The sequence below is a fragment of the Pipra filicauda genome, unplaced genomic scaffold (genome assembly GCF_003945595.2).
Source record: "Pipra filicauda isolate LSUMZ 115617 unplaced genomic scaffold, ASM394559v2 scaffold436_size1054928_pilon, whole genome shotgun sequence".
NCBI classification, from domain to species: Eukaryota; Metazoa; Chordata; class Aves; order Passeriformes; family Pipridae; genus Pipra; species Pipra filicauda.
Genome location: NW_024104572.1, coordinates 16,847 through 44,455, shown reverse-complemented (window position 1 = coordinate 44,455; position 27,609 = coordinate 16,847). Strand labels below are relative to the sequence as shown.

Below are 27,609 nucleotides of genomic sequence, written 5' to 3'. Positions count from 1 at the left end.
AAGAGGTCCCCTCTCAGTCGTCTCTGCTCGAGGCTGAACAGGCCCAGCTCCCTCAGCCTTTATTTGTAAGGGAGATGCTCCAGTCCCTTCATCATCCTCACACTTTCCTCTGAGCCCACTCCAGGAGCTCCATGTCTGAGGAGCCCAGAACTGTTCACAGCATCCCAGATGCACCTCACCAGCGCTGAGTAGACGGCCAGGATGACCCGCGGGAACTGCTATTCCTCATGCAAAGGGTTCCCCCCGCAGGCTCCTCCTTCTCCTCCTCCTCCTCCTCGGTGCGGCGGGGAGGAGGGGCCGAGCCCGCCCGGTCCCGCCGCGCAGCTCCGGCGGCGGGCGGCGATCCGGAGCCGCGCCCGGCCCGGCACAGCCCGGCTCGGCGGGACACGGGGACTCAGGAAGCTGCCGGCGCCGGGATCAGCATTGCCGGGTAGGCTCGGCGGGCGGGGGCGGCCGTGCACCTGCCGTGCCCGCGGCGGGGGCGGAGCGGGGGCGGCTCCCGGGCCGCGGGGCCGCTCGGGAGCGGCGGGACCGGGCGGGGGTGCCCGGGGAGCGCTCGGGCACCGGGCGGGGGTGCCCGGCCCCGGCTGTCCGCCCCTGTGCGCTGCCGAGAGCTGCCCCTGGGTTGGGCTCGGCTCCCGCTCTTGGTCTTGGCGCTGCCCTTGGCCCCCGGGGCGGCTCCGGGGGCGGTCAGTCCTGCGGGTCCCGGGGCCCCGACCCACGATGTGCTCACCGGGGCTGTGCCCCTCTGTGGCTAAGCCAGGATGAACTGGGGTTTTTTGTGTCTTAAATAGAATGAACATGGCCATTTAATGCCCCGGAGCGGTGGGTTTGGCAGGCTCTGGCTCAGGTGCGGAGCTGCCGGGCGTTAAACGCGACGTGCATTTGACCTGCGTGTGTGCGAAGGCGTTTTGAGCCCTTAAGGACACCCCGAGGAGGGTTTGGTTACCCGCTGTTTGCAGACACTGACTTAATCTCTGCCCTCTGGGGAGCTGTGCCTGGCCAGGCACGACCTTCCTTCCCTCTGCCTCTCCAGCACAGCTGATCCCGGGTTTACCGTGTTTGCAGAGGGAAAGGCCGGTCACCGATGACTGTTTTCCCGAAGCAGGGAGGAATGTTTCACCCAGTGGGAAGCCTGAAGGAGCAATACCAATTTTGGAAGGTAAATATGGTTTCAAACTAAGTACCGGAATATCGCTTTACAGGTTGCAGTACAGCAAGGAGGAAGTGAAGTGTTTGTTTGGCTGTCGGCTGAAATAGTTGCAGAAAATGAAAGAACCTAAAGCCAGTTTCAGTGATTAAATTCGATATTGTCCTTGAGCTTCATTAGTAAACCAGAAATACAAATGATGTATTGGCAAACTAACAGTTATGTTTTGTACCCTATTAATGTAATTTCTGAAGTATAGCTTGGCTTTTAAAATTTAGCTTAATCTACGGGAGGATGTGATCTTTATAACCTGTTTTCACAAGTTTTATTGCCACAAATTCCTTTGCTTTTGTGCAGGATGTTCTATTTGTTTATTAAAAAGCACGTGAACGTCAGAGGAATTTACGGATACGTGGAGACAGAGATAAGTTGTTGACAAGTAATTGAGAACTCAGCTGTTTCTCCCTGCAGTACATAAAATGAAATCAACCTCTGTCAAATAGAGTTCGAGTGCAGTCCTCTCTGTGCTGCTTATAGTCCAGTCATCTTTGCTGGGAAGTGACTGGGATCCGGGTGATGGGATTTACTGTTGGGAGGTGGTGCGAGTACCATCTGTGCAGCAGGTGCACAGATGTGCAACCTTGTGTGACCACTTAGTACTGAAACCTTTTGTAAGATCTGTGAAGTCTTTTCCTGCTTAGGCTAAAGCTGCTAAATAGTAGCTTGTTAAATAATTGCTTTGCTATGATGATAATTGCCTTGTCCCATTATATTTTAAAAGAACCATTTAAGGAGATGTTTGACCTCGGGTTTTTGTTCTCAGCTGGCTTCTCAGTTTTTTTCCCAGTAGATATTTCTGTCGCCTTGCTTAGTGTGGTCAGTTAAATAATAATTTTGGTGTCTGGGGATAACTGTGAGAGAGAAGTGGGGTTTGGGATCACCCTGAAATAGGTTTGTTGCTGCTGGAAGAAAAATTCCCTCCAGCTGGGGGCTGCTTGTGCCAACCTATTTTTCTTCTTACCTTTCTTCTGCTACTGGGGCTATCAACCAAACACAGATTACTGACAAGTCGTTGTTTTGAAATTGAGTTCCTCTGACCTAACTAGCCAGCTGTGGTTGGAAGGGGCAATCCCACCTTCAGTCCCTGCCTTTATGCTCCTACTGCGTTGGATTAATCCTAAGTAGCAGTTTTATGACTACAGAATGAATTAATATTCTCTGTTGGATCAGCTGCATTTCAGGGCAGGTTTTCTGATGAATCAGCCACCTGAACCATGGCTGTACAACTGCAAGGTCTGACACAGAGGGAATCAGGGACCTGCATCTGGGAGTGGAAGAGGGGAGGAGGGTGTAGGGTTGCACTTTCCCTAACCTCTGCAACCTCAAAGAGGAGGTAGGAAACCCATGTTGGGTGGGAATGATTACGGGGTTTAATTAATTGCACAACTGATTCAGGGCTGAGGAGGTGTGTGGGGGTGAAACATGCCAAACGAGATTAGCAAGTCAGCTCACTTCGAGGGGAGGGAGGTGTCAAACTGAACCAGGATACTGGAAAAAATAAAGCTATGGCAAAAATGTGTTAGCATAAAGAAGCAGACCCCTAATTTTCTGTTGGGGTACTCTGTTTGGAAAGAGGTGGGTTTTCCTCCATTCCTGGGGAGAAAGTCATTGTGGGTAGTGAAGCTCTCAAGTTGCTGGCTTGGACACAGCAGATCCTGTTTGGTGTTGGCAGTCATCTGATTGAGGATTAGTTTTGATTTCTGTGATAAGATGGGGCAATGAAGATGATCTCATGTTAAGACCAACCCTTGGTCTTGGGCAGGTCTGTTTACTTGCTTGGCAGGTGTGTTTTCTTTTGTTTACCAGGAGAGCTGATCCTGTATCCTACCAACTTCCCATCAGTGGCTTTTGCTGTCATTAGACCCACTAGCAGGGCTACCAGGAGGGTGGTAGGGGTTATGCTGCAGGCCCTGGTGTCTTAACTTGACATCCTGATGGGGTGGCTCTGCTGTGAGCACACAGGGAGGGTTCTCATGCGTGAGTTGCAGTCACACCTTTTGCCTACAGTGCCTTTTGTCGTCGCCCTCAACAGTTGGCTGACTTGCTGCCAACTAACAGTGCAGCTGCTCTCTGGTGCAGTACCTGCAGTAAAGATATTGTGCATTTTTTTTTCTGTTGAGGGACTTCAGCCCATGTTTGAACAAACAGGAGAAACTCTGAAACTTTAAACCAAACTGAATTGATGCTGCCAGAGTCTCTCTCTCCCCTTCCTGTTATGGACACGTGAGATGCTGCCTTCTCCCCTTGTGCTGGTGCAGGGAGCTCAGGTGGTGAAAAAAGTTGTTTATTTTCTTTTCCAAGTTTTCTGACGATGCGGTGCTTTGTGCAGCACTGCCACTGGGACAGGGAAAGGGGGTGGAAAAGGGAGTGCTAGTCAAGTCTTGCTGGCAGCATTGTTCAGCAGCACCCACTCTCAAGCTGGAGGAGTCTCTGTTCGGAGCTGGAAACACTACAGCCATTTTTGAACTGATTGCAAGCTCATGAATGTTTCTGATGTGCTTAAACAGATCTTTGTGGGCTGGGGAATTGTCTGCTTGTAGCCATTCCGGGACAAAAGCAAAGTGTTTTGATGTCAGCTGGCTTTGCATCAAGTTCTGCGTGCATCTTCCCTTTGTGTCTCTGCTGCTTTGTACTATGCCGAGTTCTCAAAATGCATTGTAAGTGATAAAATTCAGAAAAGGCTGCATTTTTATATCAGCTTAAAATTCTCCATTACATTTTTGATGGCTAGAAGGTTAGTTACGGTAATTACTTGCCTCTGAAGTAGATAATTGCTGATTCAAATGTTATGGTTAGAAAATATTACAAATCCTCCATCAGACTGTTTACTTATCGGCTTCTCTTATCTGAAGATCAGCAGTTGACAAAGGCAGAGTGAAGGATTTGCCACGTCGAGACTGAAGGTGTAAGACTAAAAACCTACAGGGAGATCAGCTCAGCAGCAGATATTCCACATTTTTTACCTGCCATCCCACGGCTTCAAGGGGGTCTTTGTTACACATTCAGAAGAACAGAAAACACTGTCACGAGTACATAATTGTGTCACCTAAAATTTGGTACCAACCGTAGTGTAGATGGCTCAACTTCCTCCTGGGATTCGTTTCATCACTTCATTTTCACGAGATCAGTGGTAAGTCCTGAAGTATGGTGGTGAATCTTTGTGGACAGTGTGAATTTGTATCCGGGAAGATCACACTGCTCTATTTTTGCTTTTTCATTGCTTAATATATACAGGAAGAAAATATAGCCAGTTGTATAATAAATATTGATGACATTTAAAAAGTAAGGTGCTTTGTTGGGAAACCCAAACAAACCCTTACTAGCCTTTTGTCCTTTTCTTTGGAAGGTATTTAAATGATAAATTTTAGATTTTTATTTTCAAGCTCTTAGGTAGGAAGAGTGGCTCAAGGTAAGCTTTCATTTCTTAACCAGAAGTGTATTTTCTCCCCAATAATTTGATGTTTAATATAGACTTGTACAATTACAGTTTCACTTCTTGCTACTGTAATATTAAAAACAAAAGCAAACCCAAAAATAAAACAAACAAACAAAAAACCCCCCCCCCCAAACCAAACAAAACCCCCCAAACCAAACAAAACCCCCAAACAAACAACAACAACAAAACACAAAAAACCCAAAACCAATACAAAATTCCCCAAAAAAACCAAACCAAAATCAAATCCTCTTTGCTCAAGAAGATAATTCTGGAAGTTTTGTGACATCAGTTCATGTGCTTTCTGAGATAGAAGACTGAGTCAGTTGTGTGTGGAAAAAAAAAAAACAAATGAAAGACCAAGCACTTTCCATTTGAGCAATTTTATCATGTGTTTAGTATAGCAGCAGGAACAAAGTAATTTCAGTTTTATTCCTTGTGAGGAATAAATGTGTGTTTTCAGTGAAAACTGTGTTTTCAGTTGTGAGAGTAATTCAGCTTGTGGGATAACTCTTCTAGTGTCTCTGTCAATATACCAGAACTATAAAACAAGGCCTTGATTATATAAAAGTTTGTAAGGCAAAAAATTATTGAAAAACGTTAATTAAAAATCAGGGACCATAGTAGTCCGTATGATATCAGATATTTGTATTTATATATGTACTTTTATTTCCTGATGTTGATTTTAAGATCAAGGCCAGAAGGAACCAGCAAATACACTTGGACTCTGTGTATTGTTAAAAGCACAATTCCACAAAGTGCTCTCCTTAAACAACTGAAACTGCAGGTAGAGCAGAGAATAGATCAGCTTATTGTCTTTGTTTAATGCTTGCAGTGATAGGGATTTTGGGATGCACTTTTAATTCAGCTGAACTGCAGAGAAAGACCCGAGGATGCCAGTGAGGCACAAAGGAGAATTCCTTCCCAATCCCAAACCTGCTTAATTATGTTCATGTGTTCCAGGACACTCTGTCTGTCCATCTCTGGAAACAGCTGATTTCTGTTGTTACAGAGGAGGGCAAAAGTAAAGCAGAATCCTAAAAGCAGTAAGAAAACAAGGAAGTAATAACCCACAGTATCCAAACTGCCAACTCAGAGAGCCATCACTTATATCCTAATCATACCAGAAAACCCAGTGAGACGGTGAGGTGTGAAATCTGTTTATCAGTATGTTTAATGTTGAACTGACATTTAATAGCCCCCAAAGGAAGTTGCAAACAAGGCAGATGTTTTTGTGTAACTTGGTGCTAAAAGGAGATCTAAATAAAATAATTTTCAAACACTTTTTATTTTATATTGTAGGTATAGAGCCTTCATTTTCTCTCTCACTTTCCTGCTGTATGCCAGCTTCCACTTATCAAGGAAACCTATTAGTATAGTTAAGGTAAGCAGGGTTCTGTCCTTGTTTAAACATCCTTCTGCTCCTCAAACACAGAAGTCATTGTCTTTTTAGTATTTCCCATTGTGAAAGGCAGTGTTAAACTTTAACTTGAAGTGGCTTCAATATGAAAAACTGATAAAGCCAGTACACAGTGACATTTGCTTGATAAACTTCAGTGAGACCACACCTAGAATATTGCATGTACGTCTGGTTTTTGGGCTTAGAACTTGGCACAGCTATGCCTACACTTAATTCACGTGTCTTAATCTAATTATAGGTATTTGAGAGGTTTGCAGTGATATTTTTGAGAAAAGTTGCTCATAACTGATGAGTTGAGCATGATAACATTGCCTTGGCATTTACAAGAGTGTTCCAAGTGCTGTTGAACATCATAGTTGTCTGTACACTTGGGACTCTGTTTCTGGTAAAGCTGGTGGCAAAATATTCCATAATTCAAGGTTTGTTAGTTTAATGTTCAGCCTGTAAAACTTGCCAAACTCAAATCAAATCCCCCAGTGCTGTCTTGTATATAAATGGTGAGTAACAATGGGCAAAGTACCTGATGTTACTGCAGAATTTCAGAGCTGTTCACTATCAGAAACACCAGTTCACTAGTTCACTATAGAATGTTTTTTCTAACCATGTGATTAACTATTTCATGTAGTGGTGGCTTCACTCATCAAAATGCCAAGCAATTAATAATGGCTAACAATGTTCCTGATTTTGGTGGGTTTGACACAGGTTCACGTCGGTCTGGGTTTGTTAAGTTTGTTGTTGTATGGGAATTAACAGTCCCCAGCTCACAAGTGAGTTTTTTTCCATTTTCAAATGTCCTTTCCGTTCCAGGGAGAGCTGCATAAGCATTGTGCTGCTTCCCATGAAGTTGAACTTGACTCCTACAAAGAATATGCTGCCCAGATTCAGCCTCTCAAAAAGCCATTTAACGCCTCTCAGTGTGGATGGGAGCCATTTGGTAAGGGTTGGGGGTTTTTTTTTGGTTTTCTGTTTTTCCCAATAATGAGCTCATATTCATAATTAGATTATTTGCTTCTTGCTGTTTCTTCACATATGGAGGTACTGGGAAGATGTGCATGGAAGGGGTGTTTTGTTTTCCACCTTCTAATTGGTTTCTCCAAAGAAAGTTAAGCTGTGACCTACCTTATGATGTCTCTCCTGCTCAAAGTCACTTAAACAGGTGACCTTATTTTACTTGTTACAGCTACGAGATGGTGTCAGTAGAGCAGTGTTCAGTCAGAAAATGGGATTTGTCTTTAGTGTGTCTATTAAGGAAAAAAGGGTGAAAAAATAAATCATTATAATTTTCTACTCATTTAATTCAAGGTCCAGCAACCCTTTAAATTAATTGACTTGGTGTTTATCGAAATCAGAACTTTTCAGAGTCCTTATCTGCTGGAAGAAATATCTTTCTTTCCATTTTAATGAAGAAAAAGAGGATACTATTTCAGAATAGACTTGACAACTTACTGAATATTTTATGGACATGGCCTTTCACTTAAATAGGAAACTAATATTTGCCTACTGAACAATTACATTTGAATTTAATTGTATTTGAATTTCAGGGAAACCTTGAACCATTCCTTGATGCTTTTATTACTACCAGGAACATCAGTGAAGTAGAATAGTCCATTCTGTCAGTGTGCCAGTGCACCTCAGTCAGTGTAGCCATCCATTCTAATTAGTCCTTAATTAGCAATTAAAAAAAAAAAAAGGTGCTACTCTGTTCAAAGATAATTAAAGATCTGAGCTCTGGGTTTTCTGTGGACAAAATCCAATGTATTAACTGCCTGTTGCAAGGTCTGCTGAAATGATTTAGTCCCACTGGATGGGATGTAGTTAAACTTGGTTGGTGTTTCTTGTCCCTGGACCGAGGGGAGGCTGAGTTTGCTTGTCTGAAACACTGCTTGGCTTTGCTAGTGGAGACTTCTGAGCTCCAGTGTCCTCCTTTTTCATGAACACATGGGTTACTGCCAAGCTGCCCCTTTGGAATGGCACTCTAGACTTGGGTTTTTGGCTGTTTTTTTCAGGCAGTGCAGCTGGGAAAGCTGGGACTGACACTGAAAGAAGGAATGCTTCTGTGTCTGTGACTTCATGCTCAAAGTCAATGGCAATTGTGGCTCCTTGCAAATAAATACACAAACTGTCTTTCTTGGTATGAGCTCAGGTCTCCTGAGAGTAGACTTGGCATTTCCATCTGGGTGGAGGCCCTTCTGCTCCCTCCATCCTGTCTGCAAGTCCCATTTTGGTGTGATTATGCTTGTTTGCTGTACAGAGCAGAACCCTGTTGGGGTTTTTTTAAGCAAAACTCTGTGCCCTGTGAATAGTTGGAAAATGAAATGCAAAAGGCTTTAACAATTAAAAAAAAGCATATTAAACTGATTCTTTAAAAACCTCTGTGATGATGGAATTTTTTTAGCCATTTTGACTGTTAGGATCTCACACATTTGCAACTCATCTTCCCACTTTTAATCAAGTCACAGTTGGGATTTTCTTTTTTCTAAGGACATACAAGGGCACCTTATTAATAGCTGGTGTTTCTTCTCTTCCAAAATGCTGTTTTGAATAAGGTAGAGTTAAGCATGGGCCTACCAATATTTTTGTTATATGTTTCAGCCATTTATTTTTATATTTTCATTAAATAAAACGTTTTGCAAAATGTGTGCTTAAGTGTAAAAGCGCCTGTTGAAAGTTAAATGCCAGTGTGTGTTCACTAACATTTTTCTTCTTATATGTAAAAATGGTTGGGAATTAATTAGTACATTTAAACTGATAATTTGTTTTGAAAATTATTCTTAGATAAGAACAACTACAAACAGTTACTGGGAGCGCTGGATTACTCGTTTTTGTGTGCATATGCAGTTGGAATGTATTTAAGGTAAATACACTCTCTTGGAAACCTGCTTTATTGCTTACTGTTAATTTATGAGGCTACACAACTTCTGAGATGTTGTGATTCCTTATGGGAAAAGTTTCTGGTGAAGAGAGTGAGAAACAGATTGCTGAGGGGGAACAAAACCCACATCATCCCGAGTCCCAGTGGTATCATATCTGTTGATCTGTAGAAAGCTGCTTCTTACCTGCATCCATCACGACTGCCTTGTGCAGGAATGCTTTCCAACTTGGCCTGTCTTTGCTTCATGTGGAACACAAAGGAATATACACTGGAATATATGTCCTCAATCAGTCTCCGACCTGTAAACTAAACTAGTTGTCCTGGCTTTCTCTAGAGTCAGAGGATGGAAGCAGACACCTCCTAAAAACCATCTTACAGTGTGCAATATTAGCTGCTGTTTGGAGATGTTTCTTTTTATTAAAACCAGAACCCTCATGACTAGAATTATTAGCAAGGGAGACAAGTCTCACTTTAAAAGGCTGGAGACATGTCCCACCTTACCTGTCATTTGGAAAATGACTCTGTAAGTAAATGTACTCTAGGTGAGTATCTACCTGAAAGATGGTTGTGCAGGTGTCATAACTTAGCAATTAATGAACATGAAATGTTTGTTGGGGTTTTTTCCCCTGTCAAGCGCTAAAAATTGCTCCTTTGCTGCTGTGAAGGCAAACAGCAGTTACCAGTAAAGTTCCTCCTCAGTCAGAATTAAACAACATAAAATATTCTTTGTTTGTGAAGGCTGGGGGTATGATCTCATTTTTAATTATGGCCTTTCTCTTTATTTCCTTCCCCATTCCAAGTGGACTGATAGGAGAACGGCTGCCGATCCGGTACTATCTGACGGGTGGGATGCTCGCCAGTGGGCTCTTCACTGCCATGTTTGGATTGGGTTATTTCTATAACGTACATAATCTGTGGTTTTACATCATGGCCCAGGTAGGCACGGTGTTATTTAAGCACTCCAGAGTTTCTGTGGTGCTGTTCAGTGTTGTGTTGGGTGTTTCTCAGCTACACGCAAGTGATTAGCGGTTGGATGGGAGGGTGTAGATGTTGGAACACACTGTCAGTGATGACAGGCAGAACTGACAGAGTGGATAGCCCCAGGTTTTGTTTTTGAAAAATGTTTTTCTAGTGAAAGAAATCTTTGAAAACAAATTAGTGTGTTTCACCCTGTGTCAAATCAATGATCAAATCTTTGCAAGCTTAAATGTGGGCGAGTTTTAAAACAAGCCTATTTACTTTTGTCAGTCTGCCAAGACCTGAGTGACTCATCCTGGCCTTCTCTGCGGGAAAATTACATTTATACTGCTAATGATGAACAGTCTCCCACACTGGTGTGGCTTATGTAATGAGATTCATTGTGTGAGATTTTTTCAGAGCACTAATCAGGTGTCACAAGAATATTTGCTGTTGACCTGAAATGCACTTTAGGTCAGGAGCAGGATATGGTCAGCACTTGAGCTGTTTTGGGCAGGTCTGCATCTTGGCACTGCTGCTTCCTGTGTGTTATTGCAGTAGGATTATCTCCTCTGGCACCTTTGCATGGCATTGGGCAGCATGGCATGCACAGGTACTAACTTGGGCACAGCAAGCTTGTGTAACCATGTCACCAATTAATCTGTTTAACCCTGTCCCTGCCCCAGCCCTCTTGGATCAGGTGGTTTCCAGGGCACGAGCTGGCTCCTTTAGGGTTAAGCTGACTGTCTCTAGCAGTGCTGCCCTGTAGGATGTGGTCAGTGAGTCCTGGAATACCAAGGGTGGTCTGGCACCACCAGCCTACTTGTTTTTTTGTGGGGTAGATTGAGGTGATTTTGTTGCATGGTCAAATGCCCACTGTACAGTTACTGTACTGTGACCTTTGCATTAAGGTGTAATTCTAGAGAGAGTAATTCTAGAGTAGGGTTAGAGGTAGTTAAAGTTATAATCTGTGCAATGTGGAGGCTGAACTAGTTCCTACCTCAGCCTGAAATAGTAAGGTAAATTCCTCCTCTCAGTTTATTTACAGGTGTCTGTTAAGCGTTTTAAAGTGAATGTTCAAAGTTAGCCAGTCTCCCCTAAAGCTTTCTTTTTTTTCCACTTTGTTTGATTGCAAACACACTTTGCCATATGCTCAGATTGAGATAAGCATTAGAGGTGGACTCAGTGATCCTTGTGGGTCCCTTCCAACTCAGAATATTCTGTGAAGTTTTCTGTGTTGCTATTTGAGTGTGGAGAATTCACTTCTCAGTGCAATGTGAGTTTTGGTGAGCATTGTGATTGAACGACAACAGTCTGTGATTTAAATCATAAAATAATTGTGGGGATGTAGGTACAGGGAAGAATCTCTGCAAAACATCGTAACTTGATTATTCTTGGGGAAAAAATATCACTTTCAAACCTCCCCGCTAAATTTCTAAATTCAGAGCATTTGTGAGGGCTTCCTTTTCCCACTGCAGCACTCGGCAGGGATTGTGTAGGAACCTGAGTTAATATAGGGTATGTTTATTTATTATCATTTTTATATACTTTCAGATAGCAAATGGTTTGGTGCAAACTACTGGCTGGCCGAGTGTCGTTACATGTATTGGCAACTGGTTTGGAAAAGGAAGGTAAATCATATGTTATCCAGACTTTTGGAAGTACAGATCAATACATTCTGGGCTGTAATACAGCCAATTTAAATATCTTTTTCTGCTTCTGTGTTTTTGGGGGATGAAAAAGCAGTTAAGTAGAACTTTGAGAGGATCTTCCTTTGTTACACTAATTAGTTTGTATATGGGTTTGAAATGTTCTCCCTCATGTCAGACCAATGTTCTCTGGTAGCTCTTTAGTCTGACACTTAGTTTTTCAGATGAAATATTTCAGAATTGAATTAGAATAATCCTTGCAAATATTAACAGTCTAAAACTACTTTCAGTACAGGCTGTTATTATGCCATTTTAATGTGGAATTTCCCATGTTTTCATTTGTGTTTCAAAACAGTTGTCAGGGTGTAACTGTAAAAAGTATCTGTCTAATATCCTTTTTTCTAACACACTTACATAAACTTAAAAATTCAATTTAAAAAGGAAAACACGTATGGCAAGTGATTTAACCTTTCTTTTTGTCACTTTTCTTTAAATCGTTTATTTGGGTTTTTTATCTTAATCCTGCACAGAGGTCACTTCTAATGTTTATTTTGTCATACCGCCATACAGTAGTTTTCCATAAATTTTGCAAGAGCTGCGTGGCAAATCCACTGGCTCTGATAATGGTTGGTGGATGTAGCACATAATAATGCTACTGTAGTACCATCCTTTGTAGATAAATACCATGAAAGAGCATTATGGTCTATCAGTTCCAGAGAAGGATATACAACAGTTAAATATATGCTTTCTATATTAAATCACAGCATAGTTGTGAAAATGTAGGTTCAGGTGGTTTTCTGTAGTCCCTGCAGCCTTTTAGGTGAATGTTACAAAATGCAGAGAATAACTGTCATACAGTACTGAACAAAATTGATGAGTCTGCAAAATAAATACATTTATTCAGGCTTTGCTTTGCACAAAAGCAACAGCCTTTACTTTAAGGAGGCCACAGAGTGGACTGGTGGGTAGGGCTCTTGTTTGAATGTCAGTGTTCTGGTTCTTGTTCTCATTTTTCCACAAATTCCATGAAAATGTGGGCAGACCTGTTAGATCTTTAGCCCAAGGAAAAGACTGGGCCTTGTTCAAGTTAGGTTGCTCCACATAAACTGCTGAGGACAAGGCAGTTTTCCCATGTGGAAGAACAAGGAAGGGGAAAAAAAAAACCCCTGCTGTCATGACTTCAGTAGGATTTTTGTGGTTTACATTAGCTGAGCTGGAGCTAATCTGGGATTTCCAGGCAGACAGCAGCCTGATGTGAGTGTTAGCCAAGCTTGCACAGGTGTCATCTTCTGCTAGTGCCCAACAAGTCCAGAATGCGACCAGAAAATACTGAATTTGCTCCACATATCCTGTACAGGTTGTTTTCTTCTGCATGGTAAGTCTGCTGTGTCCTGAAAGCATCAGATTATCAGGGCAATGTGTTTGCAGGAGGATTTTCATTCCCAAAAGCATCAGACTTCATGTTCACATGCTACACAACATCTGCATACTTGTTTAAATCAAAAAAACTCTTATCTAGAAACATGCAAGCCCTAATGGTGTCTTTAAATGCCATTAAATGCAGGATGAGTTCTGCGATGCACAGGGAAGTATTTTACAACACTTTTATTAATATTTAGATGCCTTGAAATTGCCAGATGGAGACTGTAGCATAAAGAAACGATCAGTTAAAGAACCATAAGATTGCAAATATTGAAATATTTCAGTAACAGCACAGATAAACAGCTATTTTTGATACACTTCTCTCAATCCAGTAATGCTTGTAATAAGAAAAGTTTGTGGGTTGTTGTTTGTTTTTGTTTTTTTGGGTTTTTTTTAATGCAGGAGAGGTTTGATCATGGGAATCTGGAATTCACACACTTCAGTGGGAAATATCTTGGGATCCTTAATTGCTGCTTACTGGGTGTCCACGTGCTGGGGTCTCTCCTTCGTGGTGCCCGGAGTCATCGTTGCTGTGATGGGGATTGTTTGCTTCCTGTTTCTCATTGAACGTGAGTGCTTCAGAGGGACAGAACCATGGGGGGCTCTCGTTATGGGTGAGGAACACCAGCTGCTTAAGAGTAATTTAGTTTGGAAAAGACCACTAACATCAAGTCCAGCTTTTGATCAATCACCACCTTGTTAGCTGGACCGGAGCACCAAGTGGCATGTCCAGTTGTTCCTTGAATACCTCCAGGGATGGGGACTCCTCTGCCTCCATGGGCAGCCCCTTCTGATGCCTGACAACCCTTTCCATGAAGAAATTCTTCCTGATGTCCAACCTGACCCTCCCCTGGCACAGCTTGAGGCCATTTCCTCTCATCCTGTCCCTTGTTCCCTGGGAGCAAAGCCTGACCTCCTCCCTGGTTCCACCCTCCTGTCAGGGACTTGCAAAGAGCAAGAGGGTCCCCCCGAGCCTCCTTGTCTCCAGGCTGAGCTCCCCCACCTCCCTCAGCTGCTCCTCATGGCTTATTCTCCAGACCCTTCCCCAGCTCTGTTGCCCAGAATGACTCCAGTACACTTCAGAATTGAGTCCACCACCCTGTTATTAGTTTCCACTCTTGATAAATTGTTCAAGTGTGTCTTAGCAGAACGTCCCACCTGGCTGCAGTGTATGTTCTGTGCTACCATTCAACCCATGCCATCCATCTTCTGTGCTGTGAAATACAGAAGTCAGCTGGTAGAGCAGGTTGTGACCCTTTAAATTAGAAGTTAAAGAAGAATGCCCCATCTTGTCCCTATGAAGACTCAGAGATATGAATGCTTATTTTATACTATAACTGTCCTATCTCAGAAAGTAGAGAGTTCTGCAGAGATAACTAGAATTCTGTAAAGAAGGGGACTGCCAAAATAGCCCTTGTTATTTGTACTGTTGGTTTGTTGTCAGTAAATAACGCTGTTTGAAAGTGTTTTAAGAGGCTTCTTTTCACTGTTAACTATATGTGGTGTTGTATTTCAGATCCTAAAGATGTAAGTTGCTCCTGCACACCATCCAGTGTAAGTGAATGCTTTTTCTGTTTTGATTTTTGCCTCTTAATACACGTTTATTAGGATAGTTCTGGAAATCAGTCCGTGTGGCTCTTTCGTGCCAGGCTGTTATAACTGATCCTGTTCTTGAGGGAATGATTTGTCTGTGCTTCACTGATAAACCAGAACCTTATTTTCTCTCAAAGCAAGTGAATCAAGAGGTGAATTAATTTGTTTTAAATAAAATTTTGGAAGAGATGATCTTACAACAGTAGAACAGGAAAAAGTGTCCATCTCTTTTTTTTTTTTTTTCTCTTGAGTTTTCTTTCTTTCCTCTGGTCTTCATGGGCATCTTCATGGCATTTTGTTCCATCTCCTGCTGTTGCCTCCCTTGCTTAGGTATGGCATAGTGAGTTTGCTGCCAGCTGTATCCTGGGAAGGGTCTCACTGGGAACCCTGTATGAGGCTTTGCAGAAAGAGCAAACAGCCCTTCTGCTGACACAGGGTCAAGGAAGCATGTGTCTGTGGGCTTGGGATGGGTGGTGGGATGTTCCCTTGGATAAAGGAAGGGACAGTAGGAGCACATGAGTAGGGAAAAGCAAGGGATGGATCTAAAGCTGAATTGAAGGGATTGGAGCAGTCAGTCAGTTTGTGACAGTGAGTTTAGCCGTGATATAATGTGGCATTTATTTGTCTAAAACTCAAATTAATGAAGAAATGTGAAAAGGAGAGAGAAAAAGATCTGTGCTAAGTTGTATGAATCATATGACAGATGGATGCTTTAGTTTTTGTGGCATCCCAGAATAATTTAGATTGAATCAGGACCTCTGAACATTGTAGAAGCCTACAAGAAGGATGGAAGAGAGAATATTTACAAGAGCATGTAGTAACAGAACAAGGAGGAATGGTTTTAAACTGGAAGAGAGTAGATTTAGATTAGATATTGGGAAGAAATTCTTCCCTGTGAGGGTTGTGAGGCCGTGGCACAGGTTGCCCAGAGAAACTGTGGATGCCTCATCCCTAGAAGTGTTCAAGGCCAAGTTGAATGGGGCTCTGAGCAACCTGGGATAGTGGAAGGTATCCCTGCCCATCATAGGGGTTTGGAACTGGATGATCTTTGTTCCCTTTCCAACCCAAACCATTCTGGGATTCTGTGGTTCTATCCTCTGCTCACAGCAGGTCTAAATTTGACATAGGATCAAATTGCTTAGGGCTGGCCTGCTAAAATTTGAAATCCTCGAGGATGGAGATGCTGTTTATACGTAGATGTTTGGGAGTTTTTAGAATGCATTGATCCCATGCTTCACTGGCATCAAGGGGATCTTGCATGAGGGCTTATACTTCAAGGGCTTAAATTTTGTCAAGATTGTGAACTTCACTAGGTTGTAAATACACTGTCACACACAAGTTGTGTAACACATGTTGCTGTATCACAAGGGGAGATGTGACTCTCCTGACACGGTGGTTTGAAAGTCCACATCAGAGATTGACCTCTTAAGACGTTGTTGAAGCAGGATTGAAATGTGTATGTGCAAATGTCTTAAGCTTTTTTTGGATTGCTGAACATTGTATGTGTATTTTTGTGTACCATTGCGGCAGCAAAACTCATAACTACTTAAATTGTTTCTAAAAGGAAAGCTTTCTCTTCCAAATGCCTACTATAAGATGGTTCAAACACTAGAAGTAGGTTGTAAGTGGTTAAGCTCTGTTACCAAGATATTTGCTCAGTGCTTTTGAAACAAAAGTTCACAGGATGTTTTATGTGCTCAAAATTAAGTATTCTAGGAAGTCGTGTCAATGGCAGAAAGATGTGCCTTGGAAATATTTAATTAAAATGAGAAGATGATTGTTTCCTTTCTTGCCTCACGTAGCTGTGACCCAAGAGAGGGAGGCAGTCAAAATAGAATGAGAGAAGAATAAAAAGCAAAGGAAGGGAACAAAAAAGAGAGCATTAGGAAGACCAGCTGTGCATAACTTCTCATAACAGAATATTGTTCATAGACAAGTTTTGTTTAGGAGTGTATTTAGAGGTTCATCTTGTTTCATGTTCCCTAAGGCTCTGGTATGTGTTTGTCTCTACTGTAACCACAACCTAGAGCAGCTCTTGCCCCAGCCTTCTTTTCCTTTGGCTTCCAGGAACCTGTGGGCAATCTGGTCTGCCGTGTTTTCACCTGTTTCTTTGGAAGAATAGTAGGGATGACTGGCAGAGAAGGTCATAGGATTTCCCAGGTTTGAAAGCAAGTCAGGGCTGTTGGAGGAAATGTCAGAGGGAAGGTCCCAAGGGAATCCCAGATGGAAATTATCTGTACATGTGAACTATAGCTTTTATTTGCAAGTCTCACAAGTAGGTTGTACAGGGATGATTGCTGGTTTTTTACCACCCCCCTCCAATATTTTCAGATAGTTTTGGTTTTTTTTTTTACATTTTAAATGCTCTTGAATAGTAACTGAAGGTAATGTTTTTAGTCTGTTATCTCTTCTTTACCAGATAATGGTTTCTCCTCCTCATATGAAGTACTCTGATAAATCTTCTGAATACTTTCAGTGGTCTGGGGAACTCCTGTTCTTAGTTTGTTACTGTGAGATAAGGTGGGATCACAGTACGTTCTCTATTTTTCATTTAATTCTCTTTCATTTCTCAAAGGTAACTTCTGTCAAGTATGAGAGTATTTTAAGTGACTCTCATTGCCTCCTGTTAGGAGTGTCTTTTTTTTTTTCCTTAGCTTTTATGGAGTTCAGGAGCACCTAGAGCCTCCTGTTTACAGAATTTGCTGTTAAGCCTCATGGAAGTAAATGTTTGTCATTTGTTTCAAATACACTTTGGCTGGAAAGCACAACTAAAGAGCTCTGCACAGTGTATTGCTCATATGTCTCAAGGAACTGGCATGGAAAATTTTGACATTAAATATCTGTTTGCGGTGATATTTCTAACAAAAAATTAGCATTTTAGGAGCTTTCCCCCCCTTCTATTCACTACTTTTTCCATCAGTCCCAGAAAAAGACTAGCATTTGGCCTCATCTTCTTTAGGGCACCAGCAGGATCCCTTCTCCAGGAACAATTTTTTTGCATGGGATGCATCTGACCTTCAGTTTTCCTGGACACCTTGCCCTCCAGAGCTAAAGGCATCACTTCTTCCTTCCCTGTTCCCGTTTCACATCTGGAAATCTTGTGGGAAGTTTATAAAAATACTTCCCCACCTGCCTTGAACCCTTTTCAGAGTAAGATTCACCACTGTCTTGGGAAACTGTATCCTATTTGAACTGCTCAAATACTTCTCTTCAGACCTGTGTGTTCTGCAAGGATTCCACATCCTTAGTGAATGGATGTAAGCTCACAGCTTCTGTTCACTGCAGGAGGGTGGTTTTAGAAATTAGGGAAATTAATAAGGTCGGAGGAGAAGTTCACGATCTCCTCCAAATGCAGGTGTGCTAATGACAGTGTCTGACAGTAAAGAAAACTGATTGCTTATTGAAGGAAGGTTCATGTAGTAAAAGACTGTGTTAATACTGGGAACAGAATATTTCAGCTGTGTTGTACAGGGGTTGGAATTTGTCAGGCATAAAATGCTTGCTGACCTTTTTTTGCTCGGTCATTTCAGTGTCAACCTGAACAACGTTTGTGTTTTTGCAAATGGTCAGAAATCTTTTTTTTCTTTTCTTTTTTTTTTTTTTGAGACACTAAAGAAACATTTACACTTGTTCTTCTCATCAGGCTGCAGTAGGTAATTTTGGACAGATGCCTTGGTTAGGTGCAGGCAGCTCTGCTGGCTGGTGCTAAAAACCAAACCTCATTGTGGAAAAATGAGGCCAGTTAAATTTAAGCACCACTAAAATAAATGCTGAGCTTGAGGGGAGGATTTTAGTGTAGATTTATATTAAGATCCAGAGGTCAGGTTCCTCTCTGTGTGATATCACTATCCTGGATGAATTTGGTCTACTGTTTATTTGCAGCATGATCGTGAGCCCAGTATTTCTACTGAGTTTGTAGTGGTGAGTAATCTGATTTCATTGAGTTGTCCAAAATCACAGAAGGCAAGGCAGGCACAGAGCCCTGAATGTGTGGTTCTTATTCTTTATCCACTGTTTTCCTGGGCTGTGCTTCATTTGCTTGTATTCATCTTGGCTCTGATTTATCAATCTGAAATTTGTTTCCAAGTAAACACTTGAGTGCAATGAAGGGCTTTTAAATCCCCACACTGGAGGCTTAATCTTTGACTTTCTGAAAGGCAGTAGCTATGACAAATGAAAGTGAGAAGCCAGTGTGATTTATTCAGCATTGGTGCACTTCCATCATGAAAGTTAAAGAGGAGGTTTAACAGCATTTGGGTAATGTGGTGATTTAGAACTGGCTTTATTGCTTCTCATTTTCTCCCTGGAGTTTTTTTTCCCCCCATAGTTACATAGTGTTCATTCAGACCTTCTTAATGCTCTAGGAACTTCCTTTTTCTTGACTTTGCATTCCCAGGAAACTTAACTCTCTTAAACTCCTGTTGCAAAGTGCCTGTGCACTTAAGAATTACCATGCTGAAATTTTTATCTTCTGAAAAGGAGAAATAAGTCCAAGTATTAAATGTGCAGCCTCTCAGTCTAGTCCTTTTCCCCAGACGTTTTCCCCTTACCACAGTAAATCTTACTTTTTGACAGTCAAATGAAAAAGCCATTCATTTTTCCTGTGCTGAGCTGCTGATTAAAGATGTAGATGACTTGTCTCTAGATAATGGGTTTTCTTCCCTGTGGATCATTGTAGATCACATTTTTGACAAAAGCCAGATTTTTCTGTAAGATAAAATTTAAACATCTGTTTTATCAGACCCTTAGGGGCTTGAGTGTTGTTGGTTTATTTTGAGGAATTCGTGCCCAAGACTGCTGCTGCCTCAGCTCTGTACTGAGCAGCAGAAATACTTCAGTTTATCCTCAAAAGTTTTTTGCCTTCTTAGAAGGATTTGAGTGATGAATGGCAGTTTGCCTAAGGAGTACTGCATTACATATCCTTGTATTTTTGTTGGGGAAGAATAACCCAGTGATTAATTTGGAATTAGAATGTTCAGGGAGGATCTGCATTCTTTTTTCATTCGTGATGGTGAGCTCAAGGGGTTGGGGTGCATTATTTGGGGCAGAGTTCGTGGCGGTTTTTATTGTTTTATTTTGGGTTTTTTGGTTGGGTTTTTTTAATGTGGCATCAAGTGTGTGAGTAGACACTTAAAAAATCATCTCACACCTGAAGAGTGCACAATACTTCTTTTGGTCTTAGCAATAGGTTGTCCATACCTGGCTGCAAATCTACTTTAAAGTTGTATATTTAGTTGAGCAGACAAACCTTAATGTCCCTGGTAAACCTTTTTAGACCAAAGATCACAGAATTGTTTTCCATGGAGTGCAATTTTGTTGTGAACTGTTACACTAATGCACTTGTTCATAAATAAGTATAAAAAGCAGGACCATCTAGTACCTAAAATGTAGCTTTATTGCCTTGATTTTTCTGCTGGACGTGCTGGAGCTGCTCAGACTCTTCATTAACACTCCTGTCCACAAGTCCGTTTCTGGGTTAAAAGAATATAATGCCTCAGAATATAATCTACAGGGATAAACTTTAATCTTAAAGGGATAGGAAAGTGAAGAACCAAGGTTTTCCTGAAACAAATCAACTCCTGTGGTTGCTGCTGGGATCATCTGCTTATGAGAAAAAACTGTTTGTAATGTCAGTAAGTTCAGTAGAGAAAAAAGCAGCCAAAGATGTTAAGAATGGCATGACTGTGCTCTGAAGTCAGTGTGCTGCTTCTATCTAAAACCAGCATGAAATTAGCCTCCAGATAAATTTGTGATTGCATTTTATGTACGTTGCCATAGGTCTGCTTAAGAACTTTGAGAACTCAAAATGCACAGTCATTAAATTAAAGATGTTCTGTTTGGGGTTATGTTTATGTTACAATGCACAAAAACTTGTTGCAGAGAAATGATTGACACTAATGTCATCTTTCAAAAAACAAGCAACAGAGGTATGGAGTTGTTTTGTTTTGTTTTTCAGAGTTCTAAAACCTTCCTGAATGGTACATCTCGGTGCAGAATCCAGATGCCGACCTTAAATGCTAAGGAAAATGGCAAACTTCAGGTAAAATATAACATACTGTTGTAAAATAGCGTAGAAGGCTTCCTAAGGCTCACGTGGAACATTCACAGTAGATTTACTGTTGGTGAAGATTGCTCCTCCTTTTATGATTCTGAAATCTCCTTCCATCTTCATACACAAATGTAATTTCAGACGAGGGAACTAAGCATTTCCTGACATAAATGCTGCTGACAGAGCTGAATGAGATGACATGCTCACTCAGTTGGTCTTTTCTTGTAATCTTGACACAATTCCAGCAGTGCACTGAAAAATATTTCGGAGATAGCCCACTTGAAATATTTGAACTTACGTGTATCGTGTTTGTCCTGTCCTTGCAGTCTCACTTATCTCCCTTTTGAATGCAACAGTTTTATGTACTTCCAAGATTATACACGGAGATGGATATTTCTGAAAACGAGCAATTATTCAGAAAAATCTTGCTTAAAACTTGCAGCCTTAAGTGCTGATAGTTCTCAGCAGACACTGAATTTTGGACTTGCCGGTTGATGAGGAAAAAGATATTTTATCTTGTGATGGACATGAACTGAAAATTTCCATTTGAAATTTTGTATTTGTATTCAGTACACTTGGCACATTGTATCCTGAGAGGATAACTTTTTTTCCAACTTCTTTCAGACTTTTCCAGGAAAATAGAAACTTCCTGTTCCATTCATCCTTTGCCCATAGAATAATAATGAGTATTCACAGGGTACAATAATCAGTGCTGGTAAAAAGGTTTTGAAATTTTTGCTGAGGCAACACTTCACTCATCATTTTGATCAGCCCAGCTTCAGCTCCCTCTGTACTGAGTTCTTAATTTTTGTTTCCAGCTGCTTAAGAACAGTCTCCAGCCCAGAAACCATTTGTCAGGATTATTTCCCAACCAGCTGGAAGATAAGGGGAGAGATATAAGAATATCAGCAGGTGACTATATTTTAGCTCTGTCATCATGACTTAGAATCATGGTTGAGAATGGTTTGTGTTGGAAGGGACCTTAAAGATCATCTCATTCCAACCCCCTGCCATGGGCAGGGACACCTTCCACTAGACCAGGTTGCTCAGAGCCCCATCCAGCCTGGCCTTGGACACTTCCAAGGATGGAGCAGCCACAGCTTCTTTGAGCAACCTCTTCTAGTGCCTCACCACTCTCACAGGGGAGAATTTCTTCTGCAAATTCCCACTTGCTGGCAGCCTTGGCAATGTTCTCCCCCCATCCTCTCTCCACGCTGCCAGCTGGGTTATACGCTTGTAATGCGGAGTCTTAACGAGGTTTAAAAAGAAATGAATAAAAGAATTAAAAATCCTTGTTTGTCACTCTTTGGGACTTCCTGATTTTTTGCCAGTGACAGAAGAACATCTTTTTCCTGTCAGAAGCAGAGCTGAACATCTTTCCTTTTCACAGCGGTTGTGTTGCAGTTGCGTGGAGCTGATTCTCACAGTCAGCTTTTGAGCCTGTACAAACAGCAGATGTTTTGCATTTATGAGTTGGTCTCCAAGCACACTAGAATGGCAGCTTTTACTGAGTTTTTATTGACCTCTGCAATTACTGTAAAAAGAAAGCAAATACTCAGGATCTGCAGTGATTGAAAGCAGAATGTGTTTTTGGCTGCGTGATCTGAATACCTCTGTGCATTCGTTGCTGCTTATGTTAGGTTGGCCTCTTAAAAATTACACAAAATTGAGGGATAATGAATCCTTCCCCAGAGATCAAAAGTGTGCCATATGCCTAATCATGCTCTATGACAAGCTGGCAAGGCTGTACAATGTTAACTCTGCCAAGCACAAACTGCTGGTTTTATTTATCATTTAGTTATTTGCAGCATAAAAATCCCATATTGTCGACAGAAGTTTCCAGCATGAGTTAAATAAGTTTTTTTGGACTTTAGTCACTTCTACTTCAATATTTAACCCACTCTTTCAAAACAGATTTAGACCTACTTGTCTGAGAAATGAGCAGCATTGCCTCAGACAATGCTGGCTAAGTTTGCTGTGCAGATTGTGCACTTAGACACTTACCTGGAAGTGTCTTCCAGTGAATCCAGGGGGAACTTCACTGCTTAAGCCTCTCTCTCTCTCTCTCTCATGGTTTTTAAGTGTTAATAGCTGATGGTTTGAATTGCTAAATCCAAAATTCAGTTGCTAAATTACTACATTTAAAATAGTTCAAGTTTTGAAGTCGCTCCAGTAATTCAGAAGATAAATACTGATGATGATGATGATGGAGTGACTCGTGCCATGAACAGTTTACAGTGCCATGTCAAAGCTCCCTAGATGTTTTTGCTGTCTTCCACTTAATACTTCATCAGGGTACAGGGTATATCCTGTATCCTATCTACAAATCATGTAGAGAATTTTGGATGCTGCATGGTGGCTTCTAAAATTATGCTAAGTGTCTGGGCTCAGGTGTGCAGATGGTTCCTTAGTACCTTCTCCTAAATGATGTTCTTTAAAAACAGAACTTACTTAGAAACACAGAGTGTAAAATAGCAGAATTGAATTTTTCCAACACTTTTTTTTTCTCCTTTCTTCCTCCATCAACTTGCCAAATGTTAACCAGAAAGTTTTAATCTTTGTAATAAATACTGGAAATCGAATGGCCTGTTGTTTTATCCTTCCTAACCAACAGTGAGATATATATTTGAGGCTTAATTCTTCACTGAGGCTTTATTCAAATGCTGAAGAATTAGGAGGAAGAAGACAGTATGTAGAACACATAGCTAGGAAAAGTGCACAGCCAGGTAAAGCTTCTCAGTGAGCAGGTGAAAGTGAGGATAGCTACATCCCATCCTTTTTCTGAGTTGGAAAAGAGGTACTGAGAGCTATTTATACCTGAAATTTCTTTTTCCTGTGTACAGCTGTAAGATGTAAATTTCCAGTTCTATTCTGAGTTTGTTTCAGTGTGGTGGATGGGTAAAAATAACATATACCCTCATGGCTACAGTGGGATGGCTTGTTCTTGTTGAGTGGTAACTTGCTCCACAAGTATTCTTAGCAGCCAGTGGAATTCTTGGGGTAAAATTCTTTCTAGTTCTAAAAAAGGACTCAGAATTCACAACTTAGGTAATGCTGGTACATTCCAGGCTTTTATAATTTGGGAATTGCAATGCTCAAATGGAACAGAGGTGAAAAAATAAGCGATTTCTTAACATAAAACACCCAATTTCCATAATTCAATTGGAAAGATGGCTTGTATTTAAATCAGTGAATAAGATGGTGTTGCAGAGTCTGAAAAATGGGCTTAATATTTGCACAGAAAGAAGATAATACATGCTTTATATGGAAATGTGTTGTAGTATTCAGTAGATTGTCAGCTTTTATTACACCACATTTATGTAGTGGGGTAAGGGACGCCTGGAAACTGTTTTATTCCACCAAATGTACTCTAATATGTGAAATTGTTCCACAATAGAAGAGAAACATGATTCCATAATAGAGTGTATGCACTCAAACATAAACAACTAGAATTATTTCACCTGATATTCTGTATATACTCTCTTTGTATCTACTCTGCCTATTGAAGTCAAGGTATTTTTAAAAGCTGTAACTTTCAGTGGTAAAATATATACTTGTTTTTTTAAATTATTTTGGAATTACTTGATTTCTTTGTACACATATTCTGATTCTTTGTTCTTTTCTCTCTCACGTGGTTGCTGGGGGAAACAGCAGGATCCAGAAATGCAGCACTTACTTACTGACAGTGAAAACTGCAGCGTGTCCCTGAACTCCAGCACTGTGGTCAGTGGGGAAGGAAGACATGGGACATCAGCAATCAGCTTCCTTGGGGCCTTGAGAATACCTGTGAGTACTTGTGCTGTTCCTCTAAGAATTAAGTTTTGCTTCAGAATTCATGTTTCTGTGAAGATCTGGATGGAGTGGTAGAGGATATATTAACTTTGCATCACAGTCGTGGAATGCTGAGGGCTTTGGGTTTGTCTAGTTTGGAGGAAAGGAGGCTGAGAGGCAAACTCATTGCTCCCTACAGCTTCCTGAGGAGGGAGGTGGAGAGGGAGGTGCTGATCTCTCTCTGTTAGTGTTTGGCATTTGGACAATGCCTTTTTTAATGTGCTTTAACTTCTGTCAGCCCTGAAGTGGTCAGGCAGTTGGACTCGATGGCTGCTGTAGGTCAACTGAAATAGTCTATTCTATTCTAAAGTCTCTTCTAAAAGTTTACTCTTAATGACATGTGGGTGCTAAGGATGGAATAACAGACTGAATCTATAAGCACTTCTTGTCAGAACTGCCTTCCATGGCTTCCCTTTTTACATTCTTCAGCATTGTTTTTAAAAGCTTTAATTTTATAATCTGTTGTAAGAGAAGTTTCAAACAACCCGAACGTTTGGGCTGCTGGTAAAGGAAAAGAAGTTTCCTTTAGGCCAGAACTTGTCATACTTGATTGTCCTCTCGGACAGAAGCCTAAAAGCTTCAGTGGGATGCAGAAAAATTATTATTTGCAAATTAATTTGGACCATATATAAAAAGTAGGGGAGGAAATACCCAGTACTCAGCCACTATATTCCTGGATCTTCTCATCCTTTCCAGTCTGGTCCTCAACTGTTTTTTCCTGTGGTAAAGTGGGTAGAAAGATTACTGCTGCTGCCACCTGGAATCTCAGAGCCTCTGTGGTATTTTTACTGCCTGCTAATGGGAAGGGTCACAGCTCCATGTGGAGTAGGGCCAGCTCTGTGTGTGTGCTATTCCTGAGATTAACTGCAGCCCTCCATACCAGGGGTTTCAGGAATCTGTTTTCAAACAAGAAGTTATCAGATGGTGAGGGGAATAAAGGTAGGTTAATTTGGCAGTTTAGTTGCAGCTCTGTGCAGTAAGTACACTTTTATGTTCCCAGCAGGAAAGAGGATGGAGCGAGTCAGTGTCTAAAATATGTCATTTCCCTGTGTGCTCTTGCCACATACTGATTTGAACTGTGTCACACTGGCTTACTGGCTTTTTACAAAGAGCTGAACAATAGGGAAGAAATCTTGTGCCCATCTGAAGGAAGGATCTAAAAAGCACAAAAAGATGCCAGTTGCTCTGGAATACACTCCAAACTCGCTGTAATGCTGTATGACAACTCTTTACACAAGGAAAATAAGTGATGCAAGTGTCCCAAACAGTATCAAATCCTTCGCCTTCATTTTAGTGTTCTCTCTTCAGGTTATTCTGTACCATTTTAGTGTTTTCAGTCAATTCAGTACAATTGAAAAAAAAGAGAAAAAAAAAAATACAAGTAAAATACCACAGTCTGCTCTTTGTGCTCTCAGGGGAAGAATGCTTCTTGGGAATTCTCGAGAGAAAAAGAGAAGCCTAAATGCTTCTTAGAAACCGTTTTCATAATGGCTTTTGAAAGTAAATAGCTCTGTCAAGATACTAACTTCCTATTTTCTTTATTCTTTCAGGGAGTTGTAGAGTTCTCCCTTTGTCTTCTGTTTGCAAAGCTAGTGAGCTACACTTTCCTCTTCTGGCTTCCCCTCTATATCACAAGTGTAGGTAAGTATCACAGTGAAGGGATACAGAGTTATGACTACAAAGTGTCTGGGAATGCAAGCTTGAAATAAATAAGAAAATAAACATTACTGCTTCTGAAAGAGGCTTTCTCTGCTGCAGTAGCAGGAGTGTTGTAAGTCACCAGCTAACATATTTCTCAGGTTTATGAATTCAGTATTACAAGAGGGCATTTTCAAAAGAAACAAACAAAAGAATCTGACATCATCAACAATTCCAGGTATAAATGCTGTGTCTTTGGCTTTTGCAAACAAATCAAAAAGACTTATTTTCTAAAAGTGCTTTTCATTATTGGAGTGTCTTATTCAAATCTGTACAAAACAATCTAAATTAACTTATTTATCTGTTTCAGTACTGCTGTTTTGGTTTTTTGTACTTTAGAGTGCAGAGAAAGGAGTTCTCCCTAACCAGAGAAATTCATGTTCTTGTGAGCCATGATGGGACCTTTAAACCCCCAGAACAGAAAAGATGTGCTGGGCAAGTATGGCAGGAAAAATCAGCAGAGAGAGGCAGGCTGAACACCCTGTGAAAGCACGAAGTGCTGCAAATCCTGTAGCTGAAACCTCTTATGTGTGGACCAAAGCCAGTGCTTCTGCAGGACTGGGTACCTTGAGAGCATTGGGCTTTTAGGAGAAAGGTGAATGATGTTTACCTTGGTACTGTTGTCTGTGTTGTGGCAGATGTTGGTGAGGTTATGGTGGTGCCCCTGACCCTTCTGCCTTAGCACATACTGCTCTGTAAATTGTATTGCAGAGGCTTCTAAAAAAAAGGTGGATTTTAGAAATTCAACTCCTTTGGAAACTTCACACTTAATAGGACTGGGTTGCCCAACTTCCCGATGTACTTTTGTGAATCTGACCCTGTTAGCAAATCAATAGATACATTAAGTTAAATATAAGTATGTGCACAGTGGTCTTCAGTGCCCCTGGCAAACTGTGGAGTTGAGGAAGTCCCTGTGTCTTTGCAGTCCCCTGGAACTGCACAGTGCAAGTTGTGCCAAGCTATAATTTAGTGATGGATATCACAGGTCATATGGTGGAGGCCTCCAGGATGAGGCTCTGTAAGTGATCCAAATCTACACTAATCATGCTTTTAGAGCAAAGAGCCTCATTTGTGAGTGTTTGTTCCTGTTTATGTGGTTATTCACAAACAGGAAACTTGTTAGGCCAGACTTCAGCATGGATACAGTCCAAGCACTGTTGAGGGCCACCAACACAACTGAGCTCTTGGGTGACATCAAGATCAGAGGCAGCCTGGGCTGCAGTGATGATTTACTGGTGGAGTTCACAGTCCTGAGGGATCTGAGTCAGGCAAAGAGTAAAGTCAGGGCTATGAGTTTTAGGAAAGCAAACTCCAGCTGCTCAAGGAGCTGATCAATAGAACCCCCCGGGAAACTGCCCTCAGGGACGAGCAGAACAGAGCTGGCAGATCTTGGAGAATGTTTTCCATAGAGTACAAGAGCTCCTGATCCTCAGGTGTAAGAAATCAGGAAGAGAAGGCAAGAGAGCATTGTGGCT

The 27,609-nt window shown here is 41.4% G+C and overlaps 1 protein-coding gene across 5 annotated transcripts in view; it reads left to right on the top strand.

Moving 5' to 3' along the window:
- The first annotated feature begins 323 nt into the window (after positions 1 to 323).
- Positions 324 to 27,609, top strand: part of SLC37A1 (solute carrier family 37 member 1) — a 38,985-nt gene continuing 11,699 nt past the window's right edge. The window contains exons 1-13 of one of the 5 annotated variants that reach the window (XM_027741953.2): positions 324 to 430; positions 1,069 to 1,162; positions 4,063 to 4,340; positions 5,946 to 6,027; positions 6,871 to 6,997; positions 8,839 to 8,917; positions 9,736 to 9,871; positions 11,447 to 11,523; positions 13,366 to 13,532; positions 14,480 to 14,517; positions 20,513 to 20,596; positions 24,260 to 24,391; positions 25,987 to 26,077. In XM_027741953.2, coding sequence (XP_027597754.1) covers positions 4,285 to 4,340; positions 5,946 to 6,027; positions 6,871 to 6,997; positions 8,839 to 8,917; positions 9,736 to 9,871; positions 11,447 to 11,523; positions 13,366 to 13,532; positions 14,480 to 14,517; positions 20,513 to 20,596; positions 24,260 to 24,391; positions 25,987 to 26,077 — 1,069 coding nt within the window. In that variant the 5' untranslated portion in view covers positions 324 to 430; positions 1,069 to 1,162; positions 4,063 to 4,284. Of the gene's footprint in view, positions 431 to 599; positions 1,163 to 1,507; positions 4,341 to 5,945; positions 6,028 to 6,870; positions 6,998 to 8,838; positions 8,918 to 9,735; positions 9,872 to 11,446; positions 11,524 to 13,365; positions 13,533 to 14,479; positions 14,518 to 20,512; positions 20,597 to 24,256; positions 24,392 to 25,986; positions 26,078 to 27,609 lie in introns of those variants that run through there. The other 4 variants (XM_027741946.2, XM_027741944.2, XM_039385797.1 and 1 more) reach the window with 4 other exon arrangements.